This window comes from Pseudopodoces humilis, chromosome 9 (assembly GCF_049639895.1).
Source record: "Pseudopodoces humilis isolate 2021_Gansu_Grassland_sample_001 chromosome 9, ASM4963989v1, whole genome shotgun sequence".
Classification (NCBI taxonomy): Eukaryota; Metazoa; Chordata; class Aves; order Passeriformes; family Paridae; genus Pseudopodoces; species Pseudopodoces humilis.
Window position 1 is genome coordinate 36,050,307 of NC_142208.1, and position 25,253 is coordinate 36,075,559.

Genomic DNA, 25,253 nt, shown 5'->3' on the forward strand with positions numbered 1-25,253 from the left:
GTGAAAGCCAAAAATGTTTCATGTGCACTAATAAAAATTCAATGTAATTATTTCAGAGAACTTCGGGAAATGCAAACGGTCAGATAAACTGAATTTATTAAACAATATCCAGTGACAAGAATGCTGATGGACCTCTCAGGCTGGTGGTACCTTTGCAGTAGGAGTATGATGCTGTTGAAACTTCCTTTGCATAAGAGGTTTCTGACTTTTCCTTACCATGGAGTTAAAACCATGACATTCAGGGTTTCACTTTTGCTCTCTGCTTCAAAATATAAAATGTTGATGGCTCTGTCCAGTGTTTTGCCTAAATTGCTGTGGATTTCTGTATCCTGAGGTTAAAGATGAGCTCAGGTAACAATTGCTGGACTGCACTTCCCACTGGTCAGGCCTGAAATCCAAACCCACTCCTATGGCTGTCTCATAAAGTTTAGGGTTTTCTGCTATTAGAATCTTCCTTTGAAATAATAAATGACTACATGCTGTCAAGGTAGGGTCTGGAAAGGCCAGCATGTAGAATGGGCTGAGATTTCATCTGAGTGTAGTTGAGTTTTATAGATCTATTTATGAGATCCAATACTGTAATGATGTAATTTTACTTGTCTAATAAATGTAGCTGTACAACGAAGGGTAGCAAACATTTCCATTGTGACCAAAATCCTTTAAACTGCAGCCACTTTGATCTTAGAGCTCATGCTATTTAATAAATGCTGGCCATTCTTCTAACAATCACAATTATTTAAAGGGTTTTCAAAAGGGATAGAGCAAATCAAATAAAACAATTACTGTTGTATCTCATTCTGAAGTTAAGTGTATTTTTTATGTGAGTCTTTTTTAGTGTCTCCTCCCAGTTTTCATCCATTATCACAATAATTGAGTTTGTAGCTGGAATTAAATTTATCAAATTGTGTTATCCTCTTTTGAAATTGGATAGGTATCCTGGCAGTGGGAGCTAGAAGTTAATCTGCTTTGCTAAAGCCTCCAGTGGCACAGCGGCAACAGGATTGAGAAGGCTCAAACATTTTCCTGTCACCCTGGACACGATGTAATTTCTCCTCAATCCCTTGTGCAAATAATGACATTTGAATCGAGCATTAACAGGCTTAATTACTTTAAAATTGTCATTTTAATTTACACTGATATAGTATTGATCATACAAGCAGAGATTAAGCTGTTCACTGGAGCAGATGATGGGGAATTAAACATTAAAGGGTCCTCGTGGGGCTGAGAGGCCGCCCAGAGAGTGCCAGGAGAGGAATGATATTTCTCTGTAATGAACTGGCGGCATGCAGGGACATGAATCTTTGGCCTACTGGAAAAAGGGAAATAATGGGGTTTGGGAAGCATTTGCAGGTTATTCATTCGCTGCCATGCACCAATTCTCCAGTGATTCATCCACCTCACCAACATTTATTTATCTAGCAAATTCAGGAGCTCTGACCTTTCTGCTAAGTACATTTAACATAAGACAGAGTGGAATATTTCAGGTGTAACTTTTTACAAATATTAGTTATTGTTTCTTATTTCTGACTAATATTAAACAGAGTTATTTAATCTGCCATCCATACTTGCACCCATTTGCGTGACTCATGATGAGCAGACAGACTTCATAAAGAGATCCAGGTATTGTGGGACTCGATGAGGTCCTCAAAGTCCTTGACCTCATTTAGTTACAGTCTGATTTTCTTCTTTGGCAAACCTGAATTAAAGTTAATTTAAGGCAAGCTGACACGAGTTTACATGGGTGATTATATAGCGTACAATAGCCAAAATGATGACTAATCCTTGTAAAACCTCCAACCTAAAAATGTCACCACTCTGGTAGGGAGCATGCTTTAAAAGACCGGACAGATAGATATGGAATATTTTAAGGCTAAAAATTTCATTTCAGTGATTTGGATTTGTATAATAATTTATTGAAATTTTGCTAGAGAAAAAGTACTGCTATTTTAATAATTTAAAGTTTAAAAATTCAAAATTAAATGTGGATACTAAATTGCACAAAATTGATTTTGTGTTTTTATACATAACGGCAAAGATATTTTTTTCCCTGTCCTGAGCTAGTGGGCTACTTTTCCTTATGCCTTACATTTTATTTTTACCAGGGAAAACCATAACCAGTACTGTAACTATACAGGATACCAGGTGAGTCAGGGTACTTACAGTCATTGCAATTCAAAATCAAGTGTCTTCCTTCTGAAAATGGACATTTTTCTTACTGAAGAGAACAGTAGGGACAGATCACCCCCACTGACTCTAGGTGTTAATTTTTTTTAAAATTTGGTAAATATGTAAATTCCCAAGGAAGCCCATAGAAGTCAGTAGCATCTGTGGACTAGCTAGTGTAGCTTCCTTAGGAGCCCATTTTCCTTGCATGTTACCAAGGGATTGCTCCTTAAAAGTGAGGAAGGTGATGCAATGCGGGAAGTTGAATTTTCTTACGGCTTACATTTTTTTTTTTTGCTTTCACTGGAAAATGCTTTGAATAAAACTGTAATCTGTTGCTAGACAGAAAAAGGCATGGGGTTAGGGTTCTGAGACATAGCAATGATTTATGCTTGCTTTTTTAAAAAACAACTTCCTTTTGAAAACTAAGGAAATTTGTGTTTATCTAATTTTCTTGCCAAAAGGATGTTTTGATTGGGATTTGGGGGAAGATCTTTGGGTTTGGGGTTATTTTAATTACAGACTTAGGAACACACTTGGGTGCTCTCAGTTCTCTGTGGGTACGGCTGATTTTATCAGTTTAGTAGTTTTTGCTTAAACATGTTGCTGTTTCCCTGAAGGCTGACCTGCTGAATCCTGTGCAAGTGAGGAAGGTGCTGTGGTGAATGCAGCGAGGCTGGGGGGCTCAGGCTGATTGCAGGAAAAGGCAATTGGAAAGGAAGGGCAGCTGTGGCCGAGGTGGAGCAGGGGATGTGCAGGCACAGAGCTGGGCCAGGGCCAGGCGCTCGCTCTCTCCGGGGTCCCTGTGTCCCAGTGTCCGGGTGTCCCTGTGTCCAAGTGTCCCTGTGTCCCTGTGTCCTTGTGTCCGGGATGTCCCAGTGTCCCTCTGTCCCTGTGTCCCTCTGTCCCTGTATCCCTGTGTCCTTCTGTCCCTGTGTCCCTGTGTCCCCATGTCCCTCTGTCCCCGTGTCCCTCTGTCCCTGCTGTCCCCGTGTCCCTGTGTCCCTGTGTCCCTGTGTCCCAGTGTCCCTGTGTCCCACTGTCCGAGTGTCCCAGTGTCCCTCTGTCCCCTTGTCCCCTTGTCCCCTTGTCCCCATGTCCCGCTGTCCGTGTGTCCCTCTGTCCCTCTGTCCCTGTGTCCCCATGTCCCTCTGTCCCCGTGTCCCTCTGTCCCTGTGTCCCCCTGTCCCTGTGTCCCAGTGTCCCTGTGTCCCACTGTCCGTGTGTCCGTGTGTCCGTGTGTCCGTGTGTCCGTGTGTCCGTGTGTCCGTGTCCCACGCCACTGCCGGGCTGGTGCCGGTGGCTCAGCGGAGCGGCTGCTCCTGTGCTGGTGGTTCCAGTCCATCCCCAGTTCTTTGCTGGCCAATGTATCGCTGCAGACACTGCCACAGACATCCCAAATACAATTAAATGGCACAACGCTCTATTTGTCTAAACAAGACAAAGCATGGAATGGGTTCATTTGACTTGAAACATGTAATTAGCATAACCCTTCTGGATGCTTGTTTTATCATTTGCAATATAGTAAATGATTGATTATTGTACTGTACCTTTTGAATGTCATTAACAGAATTGTTTTGTCCACTTGATTAATATGTTGCCTCAACCTCAGAATAATCAGATTAAATGAGGTTACCTTGTTCCTTCTGACTTGGAACATTTCTATTTCCATGCACCGTCTTCTCACGAAGGTCCCACTTAGATTGTCTTCAGTGCATTTTGTTAACTCCGGTGTTTCAGGATACATCCAGCTGGGAATCTCTCCTGATGTATGGAATGGGTGTTACTACAAAAATGTATTTTATAAGTTAGTTAACTACTATCTTCCAAATTCAGGCAGTAGGGGCAGGTGGAATTGGGGTGTTTGCACTACAGTTCCCGTGACAAATCAAGCATCTGGTGTCCATACATGTTTAGATCTTTCAGATATTTCAGGTATTATTTCACATCAGGAGTTTCCAATTTTCAATGTGTGAGCCATAAGACATTAACTGTTTGTTTTATTTTTTGTCCTGTTTTCTAAATCAAACTGAATTACACAAAAGCCTGAGCCTTGTTCTTTGTAAGAGTCAGTATTACAGGTTTTCAGCTGTGTGATAAATCGCATTTGTGATCCATAAACTCTTGGCTGCATTAAATTGCTGACATCCCAGCAGCTGAACAGCTTTTGCTGCAGTGATGTTATCTGATCTCAGATTAAGGAATGTTTCTTTTCATTGAATACACATATTTTAACATATTTAGGCGTGCAGGCTGTTTATCAGATCTGAGTCCCGAACCCAGAAGAAGTGGAAGTGGTTGAGGATAGGGCCAGTTGCTGCACAGCAGAGGCCAGGCTGTGGATCAGCCGTGTGCCTGGTGCTCGTGCTGGGAGCAGCTGCATCCCCTGGGCTGGGCAGAGCCAGGGACACAGAGCCTGACCCGGGAGTGGCCGGCCCCTCTCTGCGTGGAAATGCTGTGCACTGCGTGTACAGTGTGTGCACACAGATATGTGCATTGGGAAATGTAAAAACACATGAAGATTCAAATGCCTGGACAACAAAATGTGAATGAAGCATAAACTTATGCTCCAGGATTAAGATTTAAGTTTCTGTCTATCTGGGTCAATGTTTGAGGTTACTAAGTGTTTGAGTCATTGAACTTTAAGACTGCATTCATCACAGCTTCCTAGACTAATATAAATTTCTTCCCATTAAGTCAATAAGCGTGGTTACATCAGACAGCAGTTCTGTCTAGAAACTAAGATTAATGTCCATCATAAAAGTGACATGAAGAGACAACTTGTTTGATTTATACAGACTATTTTTATCTTCTCAGTTTTAAAATAAAATTCGAGTTATTGCTTCTATTTATATAGAGGTTTTCTTTCTCACTTCCACTATTACTGAAACATTCCTTTCTGATGGTGGCTACTCAGTAATGCAGCTGCGAGCCTGTAGGATAAAAAGCCTTTCTTGTGGGTGTGCTAACAGCAAAACTGACTGATACCTTGCACTCCTTTGAAAGAGCCCCTTTTTTTAGGCCTTTTAATTAATCTGTTTCCTGTAAGAAAACATACTCCAGTTGAAAAGTAGAATTTTGTTTCCATTCAGTTGTGCTCAAGCTGATGTGTAAAAGCACAGTAACCCTGGTAGTGAGGCAGCACAGGGTGGCTCCGGAGCCCAGCTATAATTCCCGGCTGGATGAGCCATGCCTCCTTCTTCTGGCTTGTCAAAGCTGGATCCGAGCTGGGCAGATATGGGCACTTCTGTCCCAGTGCCCTGCTCATCTCCAGGCTCCCAGCAGATCAGGAGTGAGCCAGCATTTGCTTTCACAAACTGTTTGTGTGATGTCTGTCGTACAGGAGCAGCCTCACAGAAAGAGTTCCCTGCGTGTTACAAGTGTCCTGTTCTGTGCTCTGGCTGCAGAATCACTGGAGTTTTTTTCCTAGCATGATGGAGTTTTTTTGGGGTTGCCACAGTGAGAAGATGCCTTTGCTGAGGGCCCAGCCTTTGCTTGTCCCTGCTTCTCACAGCTGGTGCTCTGGGACTTGTCAGAGCTCCCTGCAGTGAGGCAAGGAGGAGGCAGTGGAAACAGGTCATGGCAAACCTTTCATTCAGACTTTGTAGGATGTTGGGGCAAAAGAGCATTAAGGAGTCCTGCTTGCTGTATTAGGAGTCAGAGAGTGACAGTTGTTTGTTTTTGAGTGATCTGGTTGGATTGCCAGAATTTTCAGAGAATAATGTTCTAGTCTGCCATCAGAGCAGTGGAACCTGCCTGTCTGTAACAAACTTGGAGAGTACTAAATCGTAATTAGTCAAGAACGAGTTCCTTTAAAATATTGCCATCTTAAATGGGTATTTGTTCAAGTTGAGATGCAGGTATGGCTGATTTGGGGGCACAGGGTGTGTCAGCTTTGCTTGGAGCTTTAAATCTGGGCTCTGCACTGTCCAGGAGTTTGCAGTGGTGGTCCCAGCAGTTCCTCTAATGCTAAAAAACAAAGCCCAAGCAAAGTACTTATGAATGTATAAAATGTAAGGTATTATTGAAATTTTAAAAATCAATTAAAGCTTTTTTGTGATTATCCACAGACATTACATGCTCTCGTTGAATGGCAGTAGGTAATTTGTAAACTGGTTAGGTTCATTGTTGGCCATCTCTTGGAATTGATTGTCCTTTAATTAACTTATCTCTATCATGCATGTAATGTGATTCCCAGTAAAAATTACAGGATTTTAATTGAAATTGAAAAGTTCTGAAAGGTGGAAATATAAATAATATGCATTATATATGTACATACTCCAACTTGCATGGACGTTCTGAAGAGACTTTAATAACAAGGCAGGTTTTCCATGTGATTTAATTATCAATAGACTTAACTTAGTATTTAGATTAGAAGAGTATAATCTGGTTTATTTCTTAAAGAAATGCTTTACATCTTTATGTCCTTATTGATTTGTCAATACCATTTAATGAGTTTCAGTTCACCAAAGTTACATTAGTTGAAATACATCTTTGGGATTGGTCCATGTAGCTTTATTTTGGAAATGCAACCACTTGAAGAAAATGCTGAGCATAATTTAAAGTTAATTACAATAAAATATTGCTCTGAAGTGTACATGAAGAAATGCAAAATGGCAGCATGCATTCAGTTATTCTGCATAATCCAGCTTTTCTGTATAGTTCCAGGAAAATTAATTTTTTGCCAGTAATCCTGATGTTTTCTTATATTTGCTAAACCAGACATGCTGCACATGTTTTCATTTATGCTTTTATTTTTAGTTTGCATACACTGAATTTTTTTTAAGATTCTTCATAACTCAGTTTTCAGTATTTTTACTAAACCTTGACAGAGTAAGCTTAAGTTGTTCTACTGTTACTGCTTTGGTTTGTATCACTATTCCTTTATGGAATCAGCTGGTGCAAAGGGCACAAGGGCTTAAAATATTTAATCACATAAATCGCATTGCCCTTCATTTCAGTGAAGTGAAACCTGTTAGGAAATACCAGGTTTGGCTCCTTGTTAGCAATAATAATAATTTTAAAAAGCATATAATCTGCATCCTTGTCTGTGTGTGACCCGGCAGCATCCAGGGCAGGGCAGTGCAGTCCCTGCTCTGGGTCACTTCTGTTTGCTCACTCAGTCCAGTGACACGTCCAAGGGTTAACGCTAAGTCTCTGTATTAACAGCATCAAATAAAAGACAAAAGCTGGGAGAGACACTTTCTGGTTTTTACTGTAAAATATTTTGTATTAAATTGGAAAAAGTCAGTAGAGATTGCTTTTCAAATATAGCCAATTCTCATGGTATTTGTCACTCAGTTCGTAGTGATGGTGATATGAGTAGGCACTGAAAACCTCAGGTTTTGGTAGTGTTTTCAGAGTTCCAGGCTTCTTCTGTTGCACAGAAGGCTGAGAGCCTTGGGGAGGGTGTTGTGAAGGGGTCCCAAGCGCATTGTCCCCGGCACACCGTGTGTGAAGGCTCTGCAGTGTCCCCTGTGTGTCAGGCCCTGCTGCCCTGGCTCGGGCCCTCAGGATGTCCCACGGAGCCAGGAGCAGGAGGCCGCGGCTGCCGGCTCCGGGCCAGCACATCCCCGAGCCGGGCTGCAGCTGGCCCCGGGGAGCCGTGCGGGGTCACCCCGCTGTGCCTGTGTCCCCAGGGCCACCCTGCTGTGTCTGTGTCCCCAGGGCCACCCCGCTGTGGCTGTGTCCCAGCCCGATGTGGCTGTGTCCCCAGGGCCACCCTGCTGTGGCTGTGTCCCCAGGGCCAGCCCGCTGTGGCTGTGTCCCCAGGGCCACCCTGCTGTGGCTGTGTCCCCAGGGCCAGCCCGCTGTGGCTGTGTCCCCAGGGCCACCCTGCTGTGCCTGTGTCCCAGCCCGATGTGGCTGTGTCCCAGCCCGATGTGGCTGTGTCCCCAGGGCCACCCTGCTGTGGCTGTGTCCCCAGGGCCACCCCGCTGTGGCTGTGTCCCCAGGGCCAGCCCGCTGTGTCTGTGTCCCAGCCCGATGTGGCTGTGTCCCCAGGGCCACCCTGCTGTGTCTGTGTCCCACACCGCTGTGGCTGTGTCCCCAGGGCCACCCTGCTGTGGCTGTGTCCCAGCCCGATGTGGCGGTGTCCCAGCCCGATGTGGCGGTGTCCCCAGGGCCGCACAGCCAGACCCGGCTCACGGCAGGGACACAGCCACCCGGCGCTCCCAGCTCTGGCACTGCCACCTGGGCAGGGATCGCAGGGCCCCAGAACCGTCTGGGCACCATCCCCTTCCAGCCCCTGCCACAGGCAGGACACCTGAGAGTGCTCAGAGCAAGGGCTGAGCTGGGACAGACTCAGTGTCCCCAAGGACATCAGCCTCGGGAGGCACCTTCCTTCTGAACGTGGAAAAGAGTGTACTGAAACAGGAGTGTGTGCAGGGCAGTGTGCTCAGGGGCTCTACTCAGCCTCACGGTTGAGTAGAATAATAACCATGTACAAAAATTAGAGTACAGTAGAGTAGAGTGGAGTAGAAAAAACTAGTAACCTTGTGGTTATATTTTCTCCATGGCATGCAGGCTTTGTGCTGGATACTGGCTTTGGCACACGATGGTCAGTGCTGTCACCAGCAGCATTCCTGGACAGCAAGCTTGCTGCTGTAGGTACTGGATTTGCGTTACACTTCTGGCTGTGTGGCTGCCCAGGAAGTTGCAGAAGTACCAAGTCAGTGTAACTAAGACAAAGGCACCAAAGGTGCTGGAATTATTAATAATCCCAGTTTCTCCAGCAGGTTGCCACAGCATTGTGTTTTCCTTCTTCATCTGTGCAAGAACGAGAAATGATGATTTCAGTGTCCTCAAGGTTGGTGCCCTTGCAAGAAGCTGTTCTGTGCCTCAAACCTGTGACCCTCTTTCGAGGCTGCCTTGTTCTTCTGCAGCTCATCTTTGTTATGTTAATTTAAAAATTTAACAGGTTTATTAATCCTGCAGAATTTATTATAGTCAAACATGAGATATTATTAAGTTGCTATTGTACAGAGCATTTACCTTCGCTGTTGGAATGACTTGTCCTCTGCATTGGCAGACACAGAAACATTCATTTTGTTTCCTAATTAGGAGAGCTGCAATCAGGAACCATGACAGGGTTCAGCTCCTCGGTGTACAGCATGCCAGGTTCCATAGTGCAGGCTTTATAAAATTCTCTTTAATTCAAGAACAGAATATCATTAACTTTGTAAGTGGATGAATACAATGGACAAGCAATTTAATTAACTTCTAACATTGGATGTTGGACAGGAGACAAAATGAAATTATGCACATATTTCTTATGCAGGCAGTCAACCTTGAAAGGGGCTTGATTGTGATGGGTCAGACAAGGGGACAGCTTTGTCCAATTATTTGATGTTTAGTCCTAGAATATGAAATTTGAAATTTGGTACTTTGTAAATCAATCATCTCTTATTTTGAGGCAGCTACAAAGGTTCTCTGAGATACAAAACAACCACCAGTGACTGTGACACGCTAAATACAACCTTTTACCACATGGTACTTTCCTATTTGTAGATGACCTGTATAATGCTAAATGAAATGGGCATTAATGCCTCCTCATCAAATTGAATTTGTCATCTTGAGTGTATTATGTAAGAATATATCAGTGAAATACTGTATTGATTTAAAGTTTTCAAAATTAAAATTATTTAGCATCAACTCAGTGTAGTAGGAATCACACAGCTTACCAGTTTTCCCCAAGACAAAGTGTTTTGTTTTTTTTCACTAGAAGAAAGCTGTGGTAAAGCCCTGAACATGTCAGTCTTTCCATCTGCTCAGAATCCGTGCAGGTTGGGTCCCAGTTCCAGCAGCACTGCCGAGGGCAGACCCTGTCCCGTGCAGGATGGGGTTTTACTGATGCTGCTCTTCCTGCCAGCTGGCCCCAGCTCCAAATAGAAATGTGAAACAGCATGTACAATACAGATGAAAAATAATATTCTGCACCTGCATATTACCTTCTGCAACTTGAGATTCAAGCCCTGTTTTTTGAAATTCAAAAAGTGTTGCCACTATCCACATGATAAATCTGGATCTTTGGATAATTTTTTGAGCTTGTCAAGAGTTTGTAACTTCCTGGGAAATATTTTTGGCTCTCCATGAGGTTTGACACTGAAATAACCGTGATCATTTACCTGTGTATCTTTTGAAGAGAACTTATGTTTATCCTCTACTGTGCTCACAGTTAGAAATTAGACTTTCCTCCTGTCCCTTCCCATCCTGAGGAGCTGGTGAATATTCTGAGCATGGCAGGGGGTTTGGCACTGGCTTGGAAGCCCTTGGAGCATCCTCAGCAGAGGTTTTGGCTCTCTGAGCACACTCACCCATCCGGCAAGTTCAAGTGGCCGGGGCTGAATGCAGAGCACGGCCCTGGGCTGCAGCTCTGAATCCTGAATTCCAGCAGCCTCCTGTCTGCACTGGTGCAGAGCCAAGCTGGGCGCCTCTTAGCCTGATTGGGGCCTCCAGAGTGCTTGAGTAATAGAAATATTAAATAACAACGTGATTAATGACTTTGTGAAGGCTCTACTTTGCGTTCAGGAATATTGATAAGTGGCGCTTTTTATAAGTGCTCAGCACACATACACTTCCTTTAGCTTGGGTTGGTTCCTTGGTCTGTTGCTAATCTCGGTTTTCAGAAAAGGAACCTCTGTCTGATATTTTTTAATTTAATTGATTTGTAATTAAAATATGAAATCTTTTTGTGATATACGTCAGTGTCAAAAGTGGCATTAAATATTCTTTGTCCATTCATTAGGTTACATATAGGTTATTCATTTACTCACTGGACGTGGTTTTTTATGTTTATATAAAGCTCAGAGGTTTTGTTTGTTAATTTTTCTCTTCTTAAATTATCTCCCAAATAATGATTTTAAATTGAATATGACTTTCATTTGCTGTAACAAAGTTATTAAGAGAATGTGATAAAGGTGGATTATGTTAGCTGAAGATCCTTCATTTTTCTGTTAGTCTTCAGAATAGGAAAATGAAAGCTCCTGGGGCTATGGTTTTGTTCCAGAAAATGCACCATGCTGGTTACTGTTAGCAGAGACCTCTCTGAGGTATCTGTAATGACCAGGACTGCAAGCAAGTTTGTTTTTTTTTATGTTGATCTCTTAAGTAAGCATTTAAATGACTTGAGATTTAGATATCTTAGAATTTTTAAAATAGTTACTCCAGTCTGTCATGTAGACAAGTGTCAGCCTTGAATGAAACCTAAACAGATAAACCCATCTGAATATACCAAAATCTTGTGAATGAGACTAGAAATAAACAGTACAAGATATAAAGCTATGTGTGAACACTTACGGATCAATTGTTTCCTCAATTACGTTTAATTCAAGTATTATAAAAGTAAACCAAAAATTTAGAATTTATGTTTTTAATAATTTGTATTTTTTAACTGGTAAATTTGTAGTGTTGATTCCAGTGTTATTGGTCTCACACTTGAAAGGGCTGCTCTGAAGAAAAGAGGGAAGAGTATGGAAGCAGTGCTAGATGTTACAGGTATATCTGCTGATGCTCAACAACAGCTGCACAGCAAAAACTGGCATTAAAATGAGTTAAGGATGTCTGGAAACCACTGTGAGTGTTCTGACAGCTCACTGAAGCTGGGAGCATGGCGGTATGAGGTGATTCACCTGGCACAGAGCAGTCTGAAGCAGATGTGCCGCTGGAAGAGGAGGTCTGAAAAATTGGCTGATCCATGAAATTAATGGATTACAAATAAATCAGAATTTTTTAAGGCAGAAGAACTTCTAAAGACAAAACCAGTATGTGGAAATTATTTTAGAAATGGATCTAATGGTATGGATCAAATACAATTATAATCAAGAAATTCCCAGGATTTAGGGACTCCTAGAGCTGGTCACCCTTTTTTATCCCCACCAGCTGCATCTGCTGTTTCCAGAAGTCTCTAATGCTCAAACAAAATTGACTTAACTGGGAAGTAGACACCGGAGACACTGCTAAGATGCAGCTGCAGGTGGCTTCTTCACAACATGGGTATTACAAATAAAACATAGGTATTGTTTATTTATGGACATTGTATGTTTAGATTATGATGCATAATACTGGCTTAGGTTTTATGGAGTAAGAGAATCTGCAATGCCAGTCCTGCCACTCCTTCTGAGTGGACAGTTCTATTCGGTTTAATGGAAATATCACACAGAACTGAACAGGTGTTTTAATACAGACCAAGGTCTGTTTCAAGAGAGTTTTGGAAGTTTGTCAGTGAGTATTTGGAGCCCACTCACTCTGACAGTTTATTAAAGGTGTAATTATTCAAATGCTGTTGAAATGAAGCTGATAGCTGTGTTTGCAGTGCAGAGCTGCAGGAGCGGGGTGTAATTGTTTGGCATGGTCGGGTCGGGCTCCGTCTGTCTGCGCTTCAGGTGGAGCAGGGCTGTTCCGGCAGTCTCAATGGCACTTTAATCGTATGTGCTTTAGCTGATAAGTCTAATTCAGGAAATGATAAATTGCTGGACACCTAATTTGTTTGCAAATAAGAAGTGATAGAGTATTTTATAATGAGTTGATCAGTGTACCCAGCCTGGTCTTTTAACCTTGAATGGGTATTAGACGGTTGGTGTTAATTTGGCTGTAGTGGATTGAGTGTGCACAGAACCACAGGTGAAAACTGTTCCATCCCTCGTGTGTGTCGGTGCTTTGTCATTCCCTGCTCAGGTGTGTTGGATCCAGCCTGTACTGCAGCCTGCCCTTCCTTTGTTTATGTATCAGTTGCATCAAAACCGACATTGAATGGCAAACCAAGAGGAGATGTTTTCATGAAGTGTTTCCAAACTGCCACAGAAATCCAAGATAGCCGTGGCTTGTTTCCCAGCGGAATTTCGGAGCTGTTTTGCTGTGGCTCTCCCAAGTCAGGGTACCTTGCAGAGCAGGTGCCCAGCGGCTGAGGCCGTGCTCAGGTGCCCGCAGTCCCTGGGGCAGGAGGGCACCCGCAGCCCCTGTGCTGGGCCAGCCCTCCGCTCTCTCCCATTTCAGGTGTTTCTGTTTGAGGCCTCTCAAGGGTTGCTGTGACATTAACGAGCCCAGGCTGGGAGTCTCGGTGCAGAGCCGTGGCAGCTCCAGTGTGCCATTGCTGTCAGCCTGCTGGGGTGGCAGCAGCCACCGGGGCTGGGCTGGCCCTGAGCGAGGGGCGGCCGCTCACAGACTCCATCTCGCTAATGGGAAACTAATGCCTGCTCTTGATCTTCGGGTTTATAAACATGTGAAATACTTTTTTAATTGTTGGTAGCAAAGCAGGCGGGCAATCAATAGAGTCAGGCGTGCCAAACTCACTGTTGACATTCAGCAGAGCCAAAAAGGCTGGTAGGAGATAAGGGCTTCCTGTCAGCAGTGCTCGTGCTAATTCATATTCAGACATTGTCATGTTCCATGATAAATGAATTCCTTGAACTATATTGATACAGGAGGTTAAACATTGAAAAAGTTGGGCTGAACTTTGACTTTAAATATTCATTAAAGCTAATTATGGATTTTATGACTACATGAATTACGGTTTCTGTGTCATCATTGGCAATTTATTTTAAATATATTTAAAGCGATCTTTATATATTAACTGTCACATTTAGTGAGGTAACGCAGTAGATGTTTACTCTGTACAGTTTATTCATCTATTTCCTTTTTGCATTTAATCTCCACAGTTGAAATGGTGGACTTTGAAAAGAAATTATGCCAATTAACTGTTTAAAAAAACCCTATAGTTATTAAAATCTTCAAACTTTTGTGGCAAAATTTCTGTATAATTAAAGGAATAGTGCTTTTAATAATGCCAGATGTGTGATCCATCAGAACCAATTGTTTCTCTTGCCGTCAGCACTAGTTTTCCCAGACGAGTCTTTCTGTATGGAATAGTGGAAGAAATCTCTAATGCTGTAATGAGTATCATTCTAGAACCTTTTTAAATGCAGTGAATGTTCAGCTTCAGTCTGCTAACAGAACAGGCCTGGTTTTTTCTCCATAATACATTTCTGGGGAGATGTGGAGCTCTTTTAATGGATGTGCTCACCTTGGGTTAAATGTTGCTGCCCGTGTCTGTAGCTGCAGTGCAGGTGCGCACGCAGGCGTGGTGGGAATGGTCAGGTACTTCTGTCAGTCCGGAAAAAGCATTTTGTTAACAGCAGCACTGCCTGAGATAAAATGCCTGGCTTTCCCTGAGCTCCTGAGCGTTTCCATAAGGGCCATTCTCACAAAAGCCAGGATGTGTTTGCCTGTGTACTCTGCAGTTAGTGACTGTGATATCAAAAGAGGTCCTGGGAGTTTACAAAGGAAATTCTCCCTGCTGTGCCTACAGGGTCTTGGGTGCTGTCTGATTGATTTCAGGGGTGTTAAAGCCAAGTTGTTGGTTATAGTGAACAGGGGGACAGCAGAAGAATCAGTCTCACCTCTTGTGTGTTTCTTAAGAACTTGGCCAAGCTACAAATGAGTATTGTTCATGAGCGTGCCACCCGACTTTCTGTTTTGGCACTGAGTTTCTGGCAGTGACTGTGGTGTTTCCTCATGGCCAGGGTGTTGCTCTGAAGTGTCCATGTGCTTCTGGGCCTAACTGGGAACCTCAGACTCTAGTGAAGTCCTTTCTATCTTATCAGCTCCTGATGAATTAGTAAAGTGTAAATCAGGGATTCATAGAATCATGGTTTGGGTTGGACAGGAGCTCAAAACCCATCCAGTTCCCACCCCTTCCCCTGTCCCAGCTGCTCCAGCCCCAATGTCCAGCCTGGCCTTGGGCACTGCCAGGGATCCAGGGGCAGCCCCAGCTGCTCTGGGCACCTGTGCCAGGGCCTGCCCACCCTGCCAGGAACAATTCCTGCCCAGTTCACCTGGCTGATCAGTCCTGGGAATAATGTGCTGTCCCTGTATCCCTGAGGCCAGCAGTTTGGTCTGGTCCAGAACTTTCGGTGGTACTGAGTACAGTGACCTCAATCCAGTCACAGACCCAGGGGCTGCCAGGCTGGCCTGATGAGTTGGGAACTTTCTGATCTGAGCCTAACTGTGAGCCATCCTTTCATCATTCTGCCCTAAGGCTTCTGAAATAGAATTCACAACTGGTCTGTGTTTGCAGACTGCTGGGAAAATCAAGCAGAGGAGCCTGTGGCTGCTGCCCTCCCTTCATTGCAGTGAGACATCTGGTCAGCAGAGCGTGTGCCATCCCCTGGGCATCCCGTGGGGCAGCAGAGCTCCGTTCAGCTGGCAGTGTTGCTGTGGCTGAGCCCTGAGCCCTGCGGTTCAGCCCTGTTCTGAGCTCAGAAGTGCTCTGGAGGTGGCAGCCTGCAGGCTGATCTGCTCAGGGGAGATGGCAGCACTCGCTGGAGGGCCACAGCTGCAGGAGGTGCATCGTCCCTGATGTGTGGGGAACTCAAGCTCAGTGGCCCTCAGTGTTATTTTCCAGGTTTCTGCTCCAGAAGGGCTGCTGTGAAGAGGGCTGCAATACACTGCGGTATTCCTGGGTCTGCTGAGGTGCAGCCACTGATGTCACTGTGACTGGGAAGGGGGGGACAGTGCACACAACATGACTGCTGAGCTTCCATTTGAGCAGCAGCACCTGTTTACAGGTGGTGTGAGTTTGTGCAAACTGCAGAAGTCATCCATCTCAGCAACCTTTCAAATGGAGCAAATAACAGCTTTCTTTCCCTGTGTTTGAGATGTTTAAAAGTTAAGATGTTTGGGTGGTTTATAATCTGTAATGTGTTCCTGTGTTGTATCACTTAGATATTGTGTGTGCTGCTTGCTGCTGTATGCACCAGTACTGCTTTTTCCAAAGGATACTGAAATTGTAAATAAGAAAATAAGAGCAAAGCTCTTAAATTTTAAATTAATCTCATTTAACTTTATTGTCAAACTGACATTTTATGAGATATAAAGTGAATTAACATAATCGCCTCAACAAAAGGGCCTAGGCAGTAGGCCCCAGAAAGCTTTATTTTATATATTTCATTGTGTTAGGGCAGGGAATTATAAGTGCACTCCATCACTTTTACAAGTTTACATTTATGTACCTAAGACTGATTAAGTCTATAATAATGTGGAAGATAGCGATAGCTGTAATTTCCATTCCATTATAGTTTTGATTCTTTTTAGTGGGGTGTTTGGAATTGCACAGTCCAAGCCAGTCTGAGTGTTAGTGGTATCAGCTCCTGAAACTTGACAGAGTTACTTCATCACTGTCCCAGACTCATTGTGCACGAGTACTTGACACTCAGTGCCACAAGTGTAGACTGTCAAACCAAACTTCTGCTGTGTCTTACAAATCGTTTTTTTTAAATGAGATTAAAACTGTACAAAGTAAGCAATAAGCAAATTGTGACACTCAGAAATGAAGCTGTAGCTTAAGCATGAATGGCAGTACTGTTTTTAATAGAGTTATGACACCCTAAGTGAAACAGGGTTTAGAGCATCTGTTTTTTTCCTTGGTTTACTTGTTGATAAGCGACACAGAGAAGCTTCAGAATTCACAATTCTGTCACCTAGATTTAAATGATCACCTGTTTTTAACATTATTTGTACCTGATTTGGATCGATCACTATTTCCAAATGCTTTTTTCTTTACTTAGTCACAGATTTCCGTCTCAACTGAGGCATGGGGAATTCCAATGAGAATGAAGGGAAAAGTTTTCCAAGAGGGTGCTCAGACACAGGAGCAGTAGCTCGGAAGGGAAGGCAGGCTCCACCTCAGGAGAGCTCTGAGTCCCCTGGACAGTGCCCTGAGCAGCTGCACTGACAGCCCTGCGTGGGACAGGGGTTGGACAGGAGACCTCAAAGGTCCCTTCACAGCAGGATTCTGCTGCCCTGCACTGTAGGGGAAAAGGAAAAGCTCACTTAAAAACATCACTTAGATGTTTCAGGTAGGCTGGATTGCCATGTGTTACTGACATAGCCTAGGATTTCACATTCCAGGATCCCTTTTTCATTTGCTTTTAAATTTTTCAGACTTGAGGCATTTGGGATGATACTTTCCAGATGCTTGCCAAGGCTCCTTTCTTTTTCTTCTGAAGGCCAAGAAAAATAGGTGTATCCTTGTACTTAGTTCTTAAAGAGTATTATTATATAGCAAAATGTTACCTTTATATACGTCAGATTTTGCCTATGCATTGAAGAAAGAGATGGGCCAGATGGGAATATCAGGTGGTGGTGTTTTTGTCTTGTACCAGGATTTGTTTTCTCCTGGCAATGTGTCCTTGTTGCAGCACCCTTAACCTTGAGTCCTTCCCAGGGATGTCTCCTGCAGTTACTTGTTTGCCTCCTCCATGTTATAAAAAAGAAACCCAAAGGCCCCAAGGAATCTGCCTGGATCACAGGGACACATGTTAAACATTAAACATGTGGCACTGTTTTCTGTTGGATGGACTCACATGTCAAGGAGATGGGCAGGACCTCATGTTTGTGCTTTTGACAAATCAGCAATGTCTGCTCTCTGGATGTGCAGCATCTCATAAATAATGCAGCAGTCACCAAACCAAGCATTGCTGTGCTGGGCGGGGCTTTGCTGTTGGAGAGGAAAAGATGCAATGAAACCAAATCATCCTTTTTGGTTAATGTGTTGCTTCTTTAATTCTTCTAAGAGTTTACCCAGTAGCAGGCTGTTCTTTTCTCAGTTTCTGTTGGGTGCATCAGATGTATCTAAAGGCTCATCAAGTTCTCCTTTTATTTTTTTTTAATATTCCACCATAAAATCTATTTGCCCTGTTTTGTTTTTTTTTTATTTCTTACTTGATTTTCATTTGCTCTCTTCTGATACGCAATTTTCCTCTCATTAACCGTGGAGAAGCAGTAAATGACATGTCTGTGGAGAAGACAAGGCCAGCAGCAAGGTGACGGTCCCTGTGTGTGTCACCGTGGCACAGATGGAGGCAGGGGGGGAATGTGAGTGCCAGGGTGGGCAGCCCTGGAGAGGAGGGCACGCAGAGGGTGCCTGCTGCAGGAAGGCAAACGGGGCTGTCCCTGTGGAGGAGCTGTGTACGTTTCAGGGTGGGGAAAAACCATTTCAGGCTGAGTTGGGAAGTCGTGGAACCTCTTCCACAGAGGATTTAGGTGCAAGTTAGAAAACTTCAAAATTGCCCTGTTTCCTGTGCTGCATGCTCTAAAAGTTTGGTTTTGCTTTGAAAGTAAAGAAGAAATTGTCAGGGTTTTATAACAGAATTGAGGGTTGGTTTTTGGGGCTCAGAAAGGCATCTGTGTCACTGATCACATCCACCTGGCAGCGCCCTTGTCATGGTCAGTCAGCTGTTAGAGGTCAAATTTATAATGACTGATGATATTTCAGAGAAGCACCAAAAGAAATTAATGTATTTATAGATCTTAGAAAATGTAAACATCAGTAATTTTATTTATTGCTAACTAATTTCTTGAGTTTGGATTTTTTTCTAATTGGAAAGCCTGATGCTCTTTCAGGTTTCATTAGCCAAAGTATGTATTTTTTATAATTTCATGTTTTATTGGTTGTTTTTTTTACAGGCTCTAGGAAGTTTTTACTTTCTTCATGAATCTTTGAAAAACATCTACCAGTTTGATTTTAAAGGTAAGCAAAGGAATTAAATGTTTTTAATGGTCAATTGGCTTTGTACATCAAGGCAGCTTTTCCATCCACTTTTCTGATGGTGGTACCCTGGCAGTGTTTCCATGTTATGCAGACCCCTGTAAAATGCAGGCAGGTCCCATGGTGACAGGCATTGCTTTTCTTACCTTTAGACCTTTCTTACCTCTTTGACCTTTTAGAAGAAGTCAATGGAGTGGCCACAGGCTGCAAGCCAGAGCATTAATCATTCCCATGCACCTTTAGGTCCACGGTGATGCCTAAGGATTTCAGAAGAGCTCTGAATGGCCACAAGGTTCTTCCTTGTAGATCAGATACAGGACCAAGACCTTAACTGTCCAACAGTGATGGTCATAGATTTATGGCTTAAATTACTTGGGAGCAGAGCAGGTAGGAGGGTAGCACTGTTTTAACCCACAATGATCCTTCAGGTTGGAGGTCTTGCTGTGTCTCACAAGTTTGAAAGTAATGCTAGACTATATACATTAAATATTAGAAATATCATAGAAAATTACTGAATGCTTCCTGAGGGGAATATAGAAAAGATTATATAACATTTATGTTACTTCAATTGAGAACTGTATATATTTCATACAAAAATACCCTGAGCTTCATTTAGCTTACTGAGCTGAGTCACATTAATACTACACCTAGTATCCCAATAAAGTGAGGCAATGTTTAAAATGGTAGTGACTATGGACTGAACTAATTTTTATAGTTATATAGATGAATTATTTTTGTTCTCAGCAGACAGATTCTCTCTGCTTATGTAATTGAGGGTACAGGGTCTTCCTGCCCTGAAATATTTGAACAGTAGTTCTGTGTATGTACAATTCAAGACTTAGCCAGCATAAGTCCTCCTGTTACCACTGGTTTCAGTGCTGAAGGAATGTTTTTGCTGTTGGCACTCCTGAGGGGTCGTGCCTGGGCTTTGTCCCTGACAAGAGCAGTTCTGCAGAAGCTCAGGAATGAAGTGTGCACGTGGTGGGGACACTGGGGGAAGCTGGGGCACTCCCAGGTGGCCCCCAGGCCCTGGGTGGGACATTTTGCTGTCCTCTGTGTGGCTGTTTGTTCATTCTGCCATGCAAATGGCTTTGTGTGCCAATGGTACAGGAACTGTCTCAGCACACCCGAGCCCTCAGCTCCATCCCATCAGCACTGGAGGAGCAGCAGCAGTTTTGCTCCAAACTCCACCTGAAGGTCCCTCCCAATGATCACAGAGGGGTGGTGTCCTGTTCCAGCAATACCTGGCAGGGAAATGACAGCTGCTTTAGGAAAAGAGGAGCTTTCTGGATTTATTAGTCTTTTGTTGGCAGCTTATTTGCTATTGTACAGCTTTTAAAAGAAAGTGTAAGAATTTTTAAAAAGTGAGAAAATGGAAGAAAAAAGTATAGAGGAAAACAATTCATAGGAAAACAATAAATAATACATAATAAATAATAAATAAATAATAAATAATATAATACATAACAAGCATTATGTACCAAATGCTTGTTCAAGAAGATAAATGTTTTAAATGGTCACTGCTTTGTTTTACTTGGTAAAACCATAGCAGAGCCAACTGGAATGTGAACCATGGTCATAAAGATGGGTTGGGCCCAAACATCATTTAGAAGGAAAAACTTTAATAAAAATCCAAAGAAATGGGTGAATCAGTGTTGTAAGTCACATGCTGTTCTTGTAACAGAGCAGAATCCATCTCCCAGCATAGGGTTTGTAAAATATGACCCCAAAGGCTCCCATCTTTCAGGGGAAATGTAAAACCTGCCTCTTCTCTCATGACTATTGACATTTTCACAGTGTATTAAGCTCTTAAATCAGAAGAAAAATCAAAATGGATACAAACATTCTCTGCACAAAAATCATTATGAAATTCTGGTTCTACTCAAAAACATGCAAAAAATAGATGTTTATACACAATTCAGTATTCCTGGAACATCTCTGTTGCTGTTCAAAATTCACTGCACATTTGGATGTGACTGAATACAGACTGAAAAAAAAAGATTGCCGCTGTTTTTCAGATCTCAGGAAGACATACCTGCATTTTAAAATAGGAACAGTTTTCTCCTGCAGCCTCACATACTATATGCTGTAGATCTGTTGGGCTGTTTTCACAGTGGTCAGAGGCCCAGAAGTTTGCTTACAGTTTAAACTAGTGCCAAGCTGTCTGTTCTGAAGGGATGTCCTCTAAGAGAGGGGGTTCAGGCCAGTTCCAGTTGACCACTTGTGTTTACAGAGAGAATCTTGTTCTCTGGTTTGAAGTCAGCAGTGGAGCAGAGCTGGTGTTAGTTGGAACAGGCTGTGTTGCCCCTGTGTGCTGCTCAGCAGTGCTGCCAGCAGCCTCTGGCTCCTGTCGATGCACGTGGGTGATGGAGAGAGAGGTGACTCCCTTTGCCAACTGCTGCTCCTCAGGGTAATTCTCCCAGCAGATCCTTCAGGCCTTACAGTTCTGCCAGGTCCTTTCTGTAACTCAAAAGGCATCAGGATCTCTTTGCTGACACAGTTAAACTTGCTGAAAGAGGTGCATCCATCCATGTTCTACTCAGAATAACGCCAGATCCGTTTATCAGGATATTTGTTCAGTTGTCCTATGGGAGCCAAGCTTCAGAGTGGTTGGCACATGAAGAATGATACCTTTTTTTTCCCCCAAAGACATAATGCTGCACTACAGTAAATGCTTCCTCAGATATCCAGTAGGACTGAACAGTTTAGGACTCTTGATAATAGTTGGAGTTTTTCTCTTACACATTCTCAGCTGAAACTGAATCCAGTTGAGTAGGTCCAGCATAATGGCAGCTGTACATCAGCTCCTGTGTCAGAGGAGCTAAACTAAGTCAGGTTCTCACCTTAGATATGCCAGTACATTGCTCTCATCAGGTGAGAAACCAAGTGCAAAGTGGATCAAGAAGGAGAACCTCTCATTCATGAGCTGAGTAGATCCATAGGAGTCTGTGTTGATTCTATCTATGATGAAACTGTTCTTTGGAGACTTTGGAAAGCGTTGTGCATCACTGTTGGGTCTCTTGTACAAACCCAACACCCATTCCAGCAGTGCAAATCCATGCCTCATGTGCTGATGGCCAGAAAGGGTTGATCTGAGGAGCCTGGGGGCTCCAGGGTCTCAAGGCAGCTGAGGTGGGATTTGAGTGCAAGGATGTACAGAGACCAGGCTCCTGATTAGAGTCCCAACACTTCATAGGGCTCTGGATAGTAGAAATGACAATTCCAGAACTGTGTAAATTCAAGGTGTCTGATATAAACAGAGGTGTTTATTTTCTCCCAGAACAGTTCAGCGCTTGCACATTTTTTATAAGATCCTGTTGATTTACCAGCTGTTTGGCAGATACTGCTACTTTGCCAGTAAGTGTGAGAAGATGCTCATAATGTTGAAGTTATATATGTTAATTTTGGTTTATCTCTCTTCCTAGCTAAGAAGTATAAAAAAGTTACTGGGAAAGAAATCTACTCTGACACTTTAGAAAGCACACCCATGCTGGAAAAAGAGAAGTTTCCACAGGATTATTTCCCTGAGGTATGTACAGAGCTGTGAAGCATTCCCAAACACTGGGTTTGATTCTGATTTCCTCTGACTACTCTTGAGCAGCTCCTCTCAGTGATAAGGGCAGAATAGAATCTTGGAATTATGTCTGTAGATTTCTTGACACCTGTAGTGCATGTTTTAAGTCATGGCATTATGTACCAAAATGCAGTAAGAAATGCTTGTGAAGGGTGAGGACAGTGATGAAAAGACTTTGTTTGTGCATGTGAAGCCGGGGAAGTGTGGCAGTGTGGCAGTGTATCAGTGTGGCAGTGTATCAGTGTGGCAGTGTATCAGTGTGGCAGTGTATCAGTGTGGCAGTGTATCAGTGTGGCAGTGTATCAGTGTGGCACTGTGGCAGTGTGGCACTGTGGCAGTGGTGTGGCAGGGTGGCAGTGAGGCAGTGTGACGGTGTGATGGTGTGGCACTGTGGCAGCGTGTCAGTGTAGCTGTGTGGCAGTGTGGCACTGTGGCACTGTAGCAGTGTGACAGTGTGGTAGGGTGGCAGTGTATCAGTGTGGCACTGTGGCAGTGTGGCACTGTGGCAGGGTGGCAGTGAGGCAGTGTGACGGTGTGATGGTGTGGCACTGTGGCAGCGTGTCAGTGTAGCTGTGTGGCAGTGTGGCACTGTAGCAGTGTGACAGTGTGGTAGGGTGGCAGTGTATCAGTGTGGCACTGTGGCAGTGTGGCACTGTGGCAGGGTGGCAGGGTAGCTGTGTGACAGTGTGACAGTGTGGCACTGTAGCAGTGAGGCAGTGTGGCAGTGTGACAGTGTGACTGTGGCACTGTGGCACTGTGGCAGTGTGGCACTGTGGCAGTGTGTCAGTGTAGCTGTGTGACAGTGTGGTGGTGTGGCACTGTGGCACTGTGGCAGGGTGGCAGTGTGACACTGTGGCACTGTGGCACTGTGGCACTGTAGCAGGGTGGCAGTGTGTCAGTGTAGCTGTGTGACAGTGTGGTGGTGTGGCACTGTAGCAGTGAGGCAGTGTGGCAGTGTGACTGTGGCACTGTGGCAGGGTGGCACTGTGGCAGTGTAGCTGTGTGACAGTGTGACAGTGTGGCACTGTAGCAGTGTGACAGTGTGGCACTGTAGCAGTGTGGCAGGGTGACAGTGTGGCAGGGTGACAGTGTGGCAGTGTGGCACTGTGACAGTGTGGCAGGGTGACAGTGTGGCACTGTGACAGTGTGGCACTGTGACAGTGTGACAGTGTGGCACTGTGACAGTGTGGCAGGGTGACAGTGTGGCAGTGTGACAGTGTGGCACTGTAGCAGTGTGGCAGGGTGACAGTGTGGCAGTGTGGCAGTGTGACAGTGTGGCAGTGTGACAGTGTGGCAGTGTAGCTGTGTGACAGTGTGGTAGTGTGGCACTGTGGCTGTGTGGCAGTGTGGCACTGTGGCAGTGTGGCACTGTGGCAGGGTGGCAGCGTGGCAGTGTAGCAGTGTGGCAGTGTGACAGTGTGGCACTGTGACAGTGTGGCAGGGTGACAGTGTGGCAGTGTGGCAGGGTGACAGTGTGGCAGTGTGGCACTGTGACAGTGTGGCAGGGTGACAGTGTGGCACTGTGACAGTGTGGCAGGGTGACAGTGTGGCAGTGTGGCAGGGTGACAGTGTGGCAGGGTGACAGTGTGGCACTGTGACAGTGTGGCAGGGTGACAGTGTGGCACTGTAGCAGTGTGGCAGTGTGACAGTGTGGCACTGTAGCAGTGTGGCAGTGTGACAGTGTGGCAGGGTGACAGTGTGGCAGGGTGACAGTGTGGCAGTGTGGCACTGTAGCAGTGTGACAGTGTGGCACTGTGACAGTGTGGCAGGGTGACAGTGTGGCACTGTGACAGTGTGGCAGGGTGACAGTGTGGCAGTGAGCCGTGGCAGGGCTGTGTCAGGAGCTGTGCCAGGGGACACTGCCGGCATGGGGAGCTCACACTGGTGCCAGGCACACCTGGCTCCAGCACACGCCAGTGCTGCCCTCTGGGGCTGCCCTCACTCCCTCTTGCACTTGCTCTCGGAAGAGCTGAGTGCTGGGGTTTGAGACTGATGCTCTTGTCAAAGCCAGAAGCACAAGCAGAGCTGAGGGGTTTCTTGCACTGCACCTGCAAGCGCAGACTCTCTTTTCTTTGGTGTTTCCTTTAATTTTCTCAGTTCTAATTTCTTAAGAACACCTCGAACATGAGTGTTTAATGGTTAATGTTCTCCTCAAACCAAGTGAATAAATTTGTTGAACTGCTATAACATTTGTGGATCAAACAGGCATGTCACTACTTTAATACAAGGAAGAACTAAATAAACCCCTAAAATTAATTTAGAATTTGTAAATATACACACTTAGAGATATTTACACAGTGCTTGTGTGCTTGGCAGAGCATTGCATGAATAGTTACAGGATTGATGGGTTGGAGGTTGTTCTTTTTCTTGACTTTGATACTAAATTATTTATTTTTATATCTCTGTACTGGAAGGAAAAGTGCCTTTGACATAATTTTGCAAAGCATTTACTTCCTGTGAATAAACATCTCAAATACTTGTTTGAAGTTGTTACCTCATTTTGAGGGAGCCTGAGCCGTTTCCTCAGGTGTTTGTTTTTCCCCTCGGTGCAGTGAGGGTAACACTGCACAGCACCGTGAGCGCTGTGCCTCTCAGACCAGGACAAGCTGTGGATTGCTCACTGATACCCAGGGAGAATGGTTTCCTCCTTTATTTATTTCACTGCTGTTGCTTCATCGTGGGACTGGCGAAGCTGGAACTTGCTCAGCGTTGTCTATCACCCCTCTTGCATCCACAATTCTCAGTCTCTTGCAGCAGTGGTTGAGTCTTGGGGCTTTCCCTCGCGGTTCTGTGGAGCAGGAATGGTGCTGGTTCCTTGTGGCTGCTCAGGGATCAGGTGTTCCCATGTTCATCATCTGCTGCAGCTCCTCCTCGGGACACCCTCCTGTGCTGCTTTTACATGGGAGCACGGGGACTACGGGGTCTGGAGCAGGAGGAGCAGCCTTTGGAGGCTGTGGACACCCTCAGACTGCT

The 25,253-nt window shown here is 44.4% G+C and overlaps 1 protein-coding gene across 1 annotated transcript in view; it reads left to right on the top strand.

Annotated features, from left to right (window-relative positions):
* Positions 1-25,253, top strand: part of INPP5A (inositol polyphosphate-5-phosphatase A) — a 204,020-nt gene that overhangs the window by 95,528 nt on the left and 83,239 nt on the right. The window contains exons 7-8 of the mRNA XM_088060061.1: positions 18,625-18,688; positions 22,132-22,235. Of these exons, the coding sequence (XP_087916187.1) occupies positions 18,625-18,688; positions 22,132-22,235 (168 nt within the window). The remainder of the gene's footprint in view (positions 1-18,624; positions 18,689-22,131; positions 22,236-25,253) is intronic.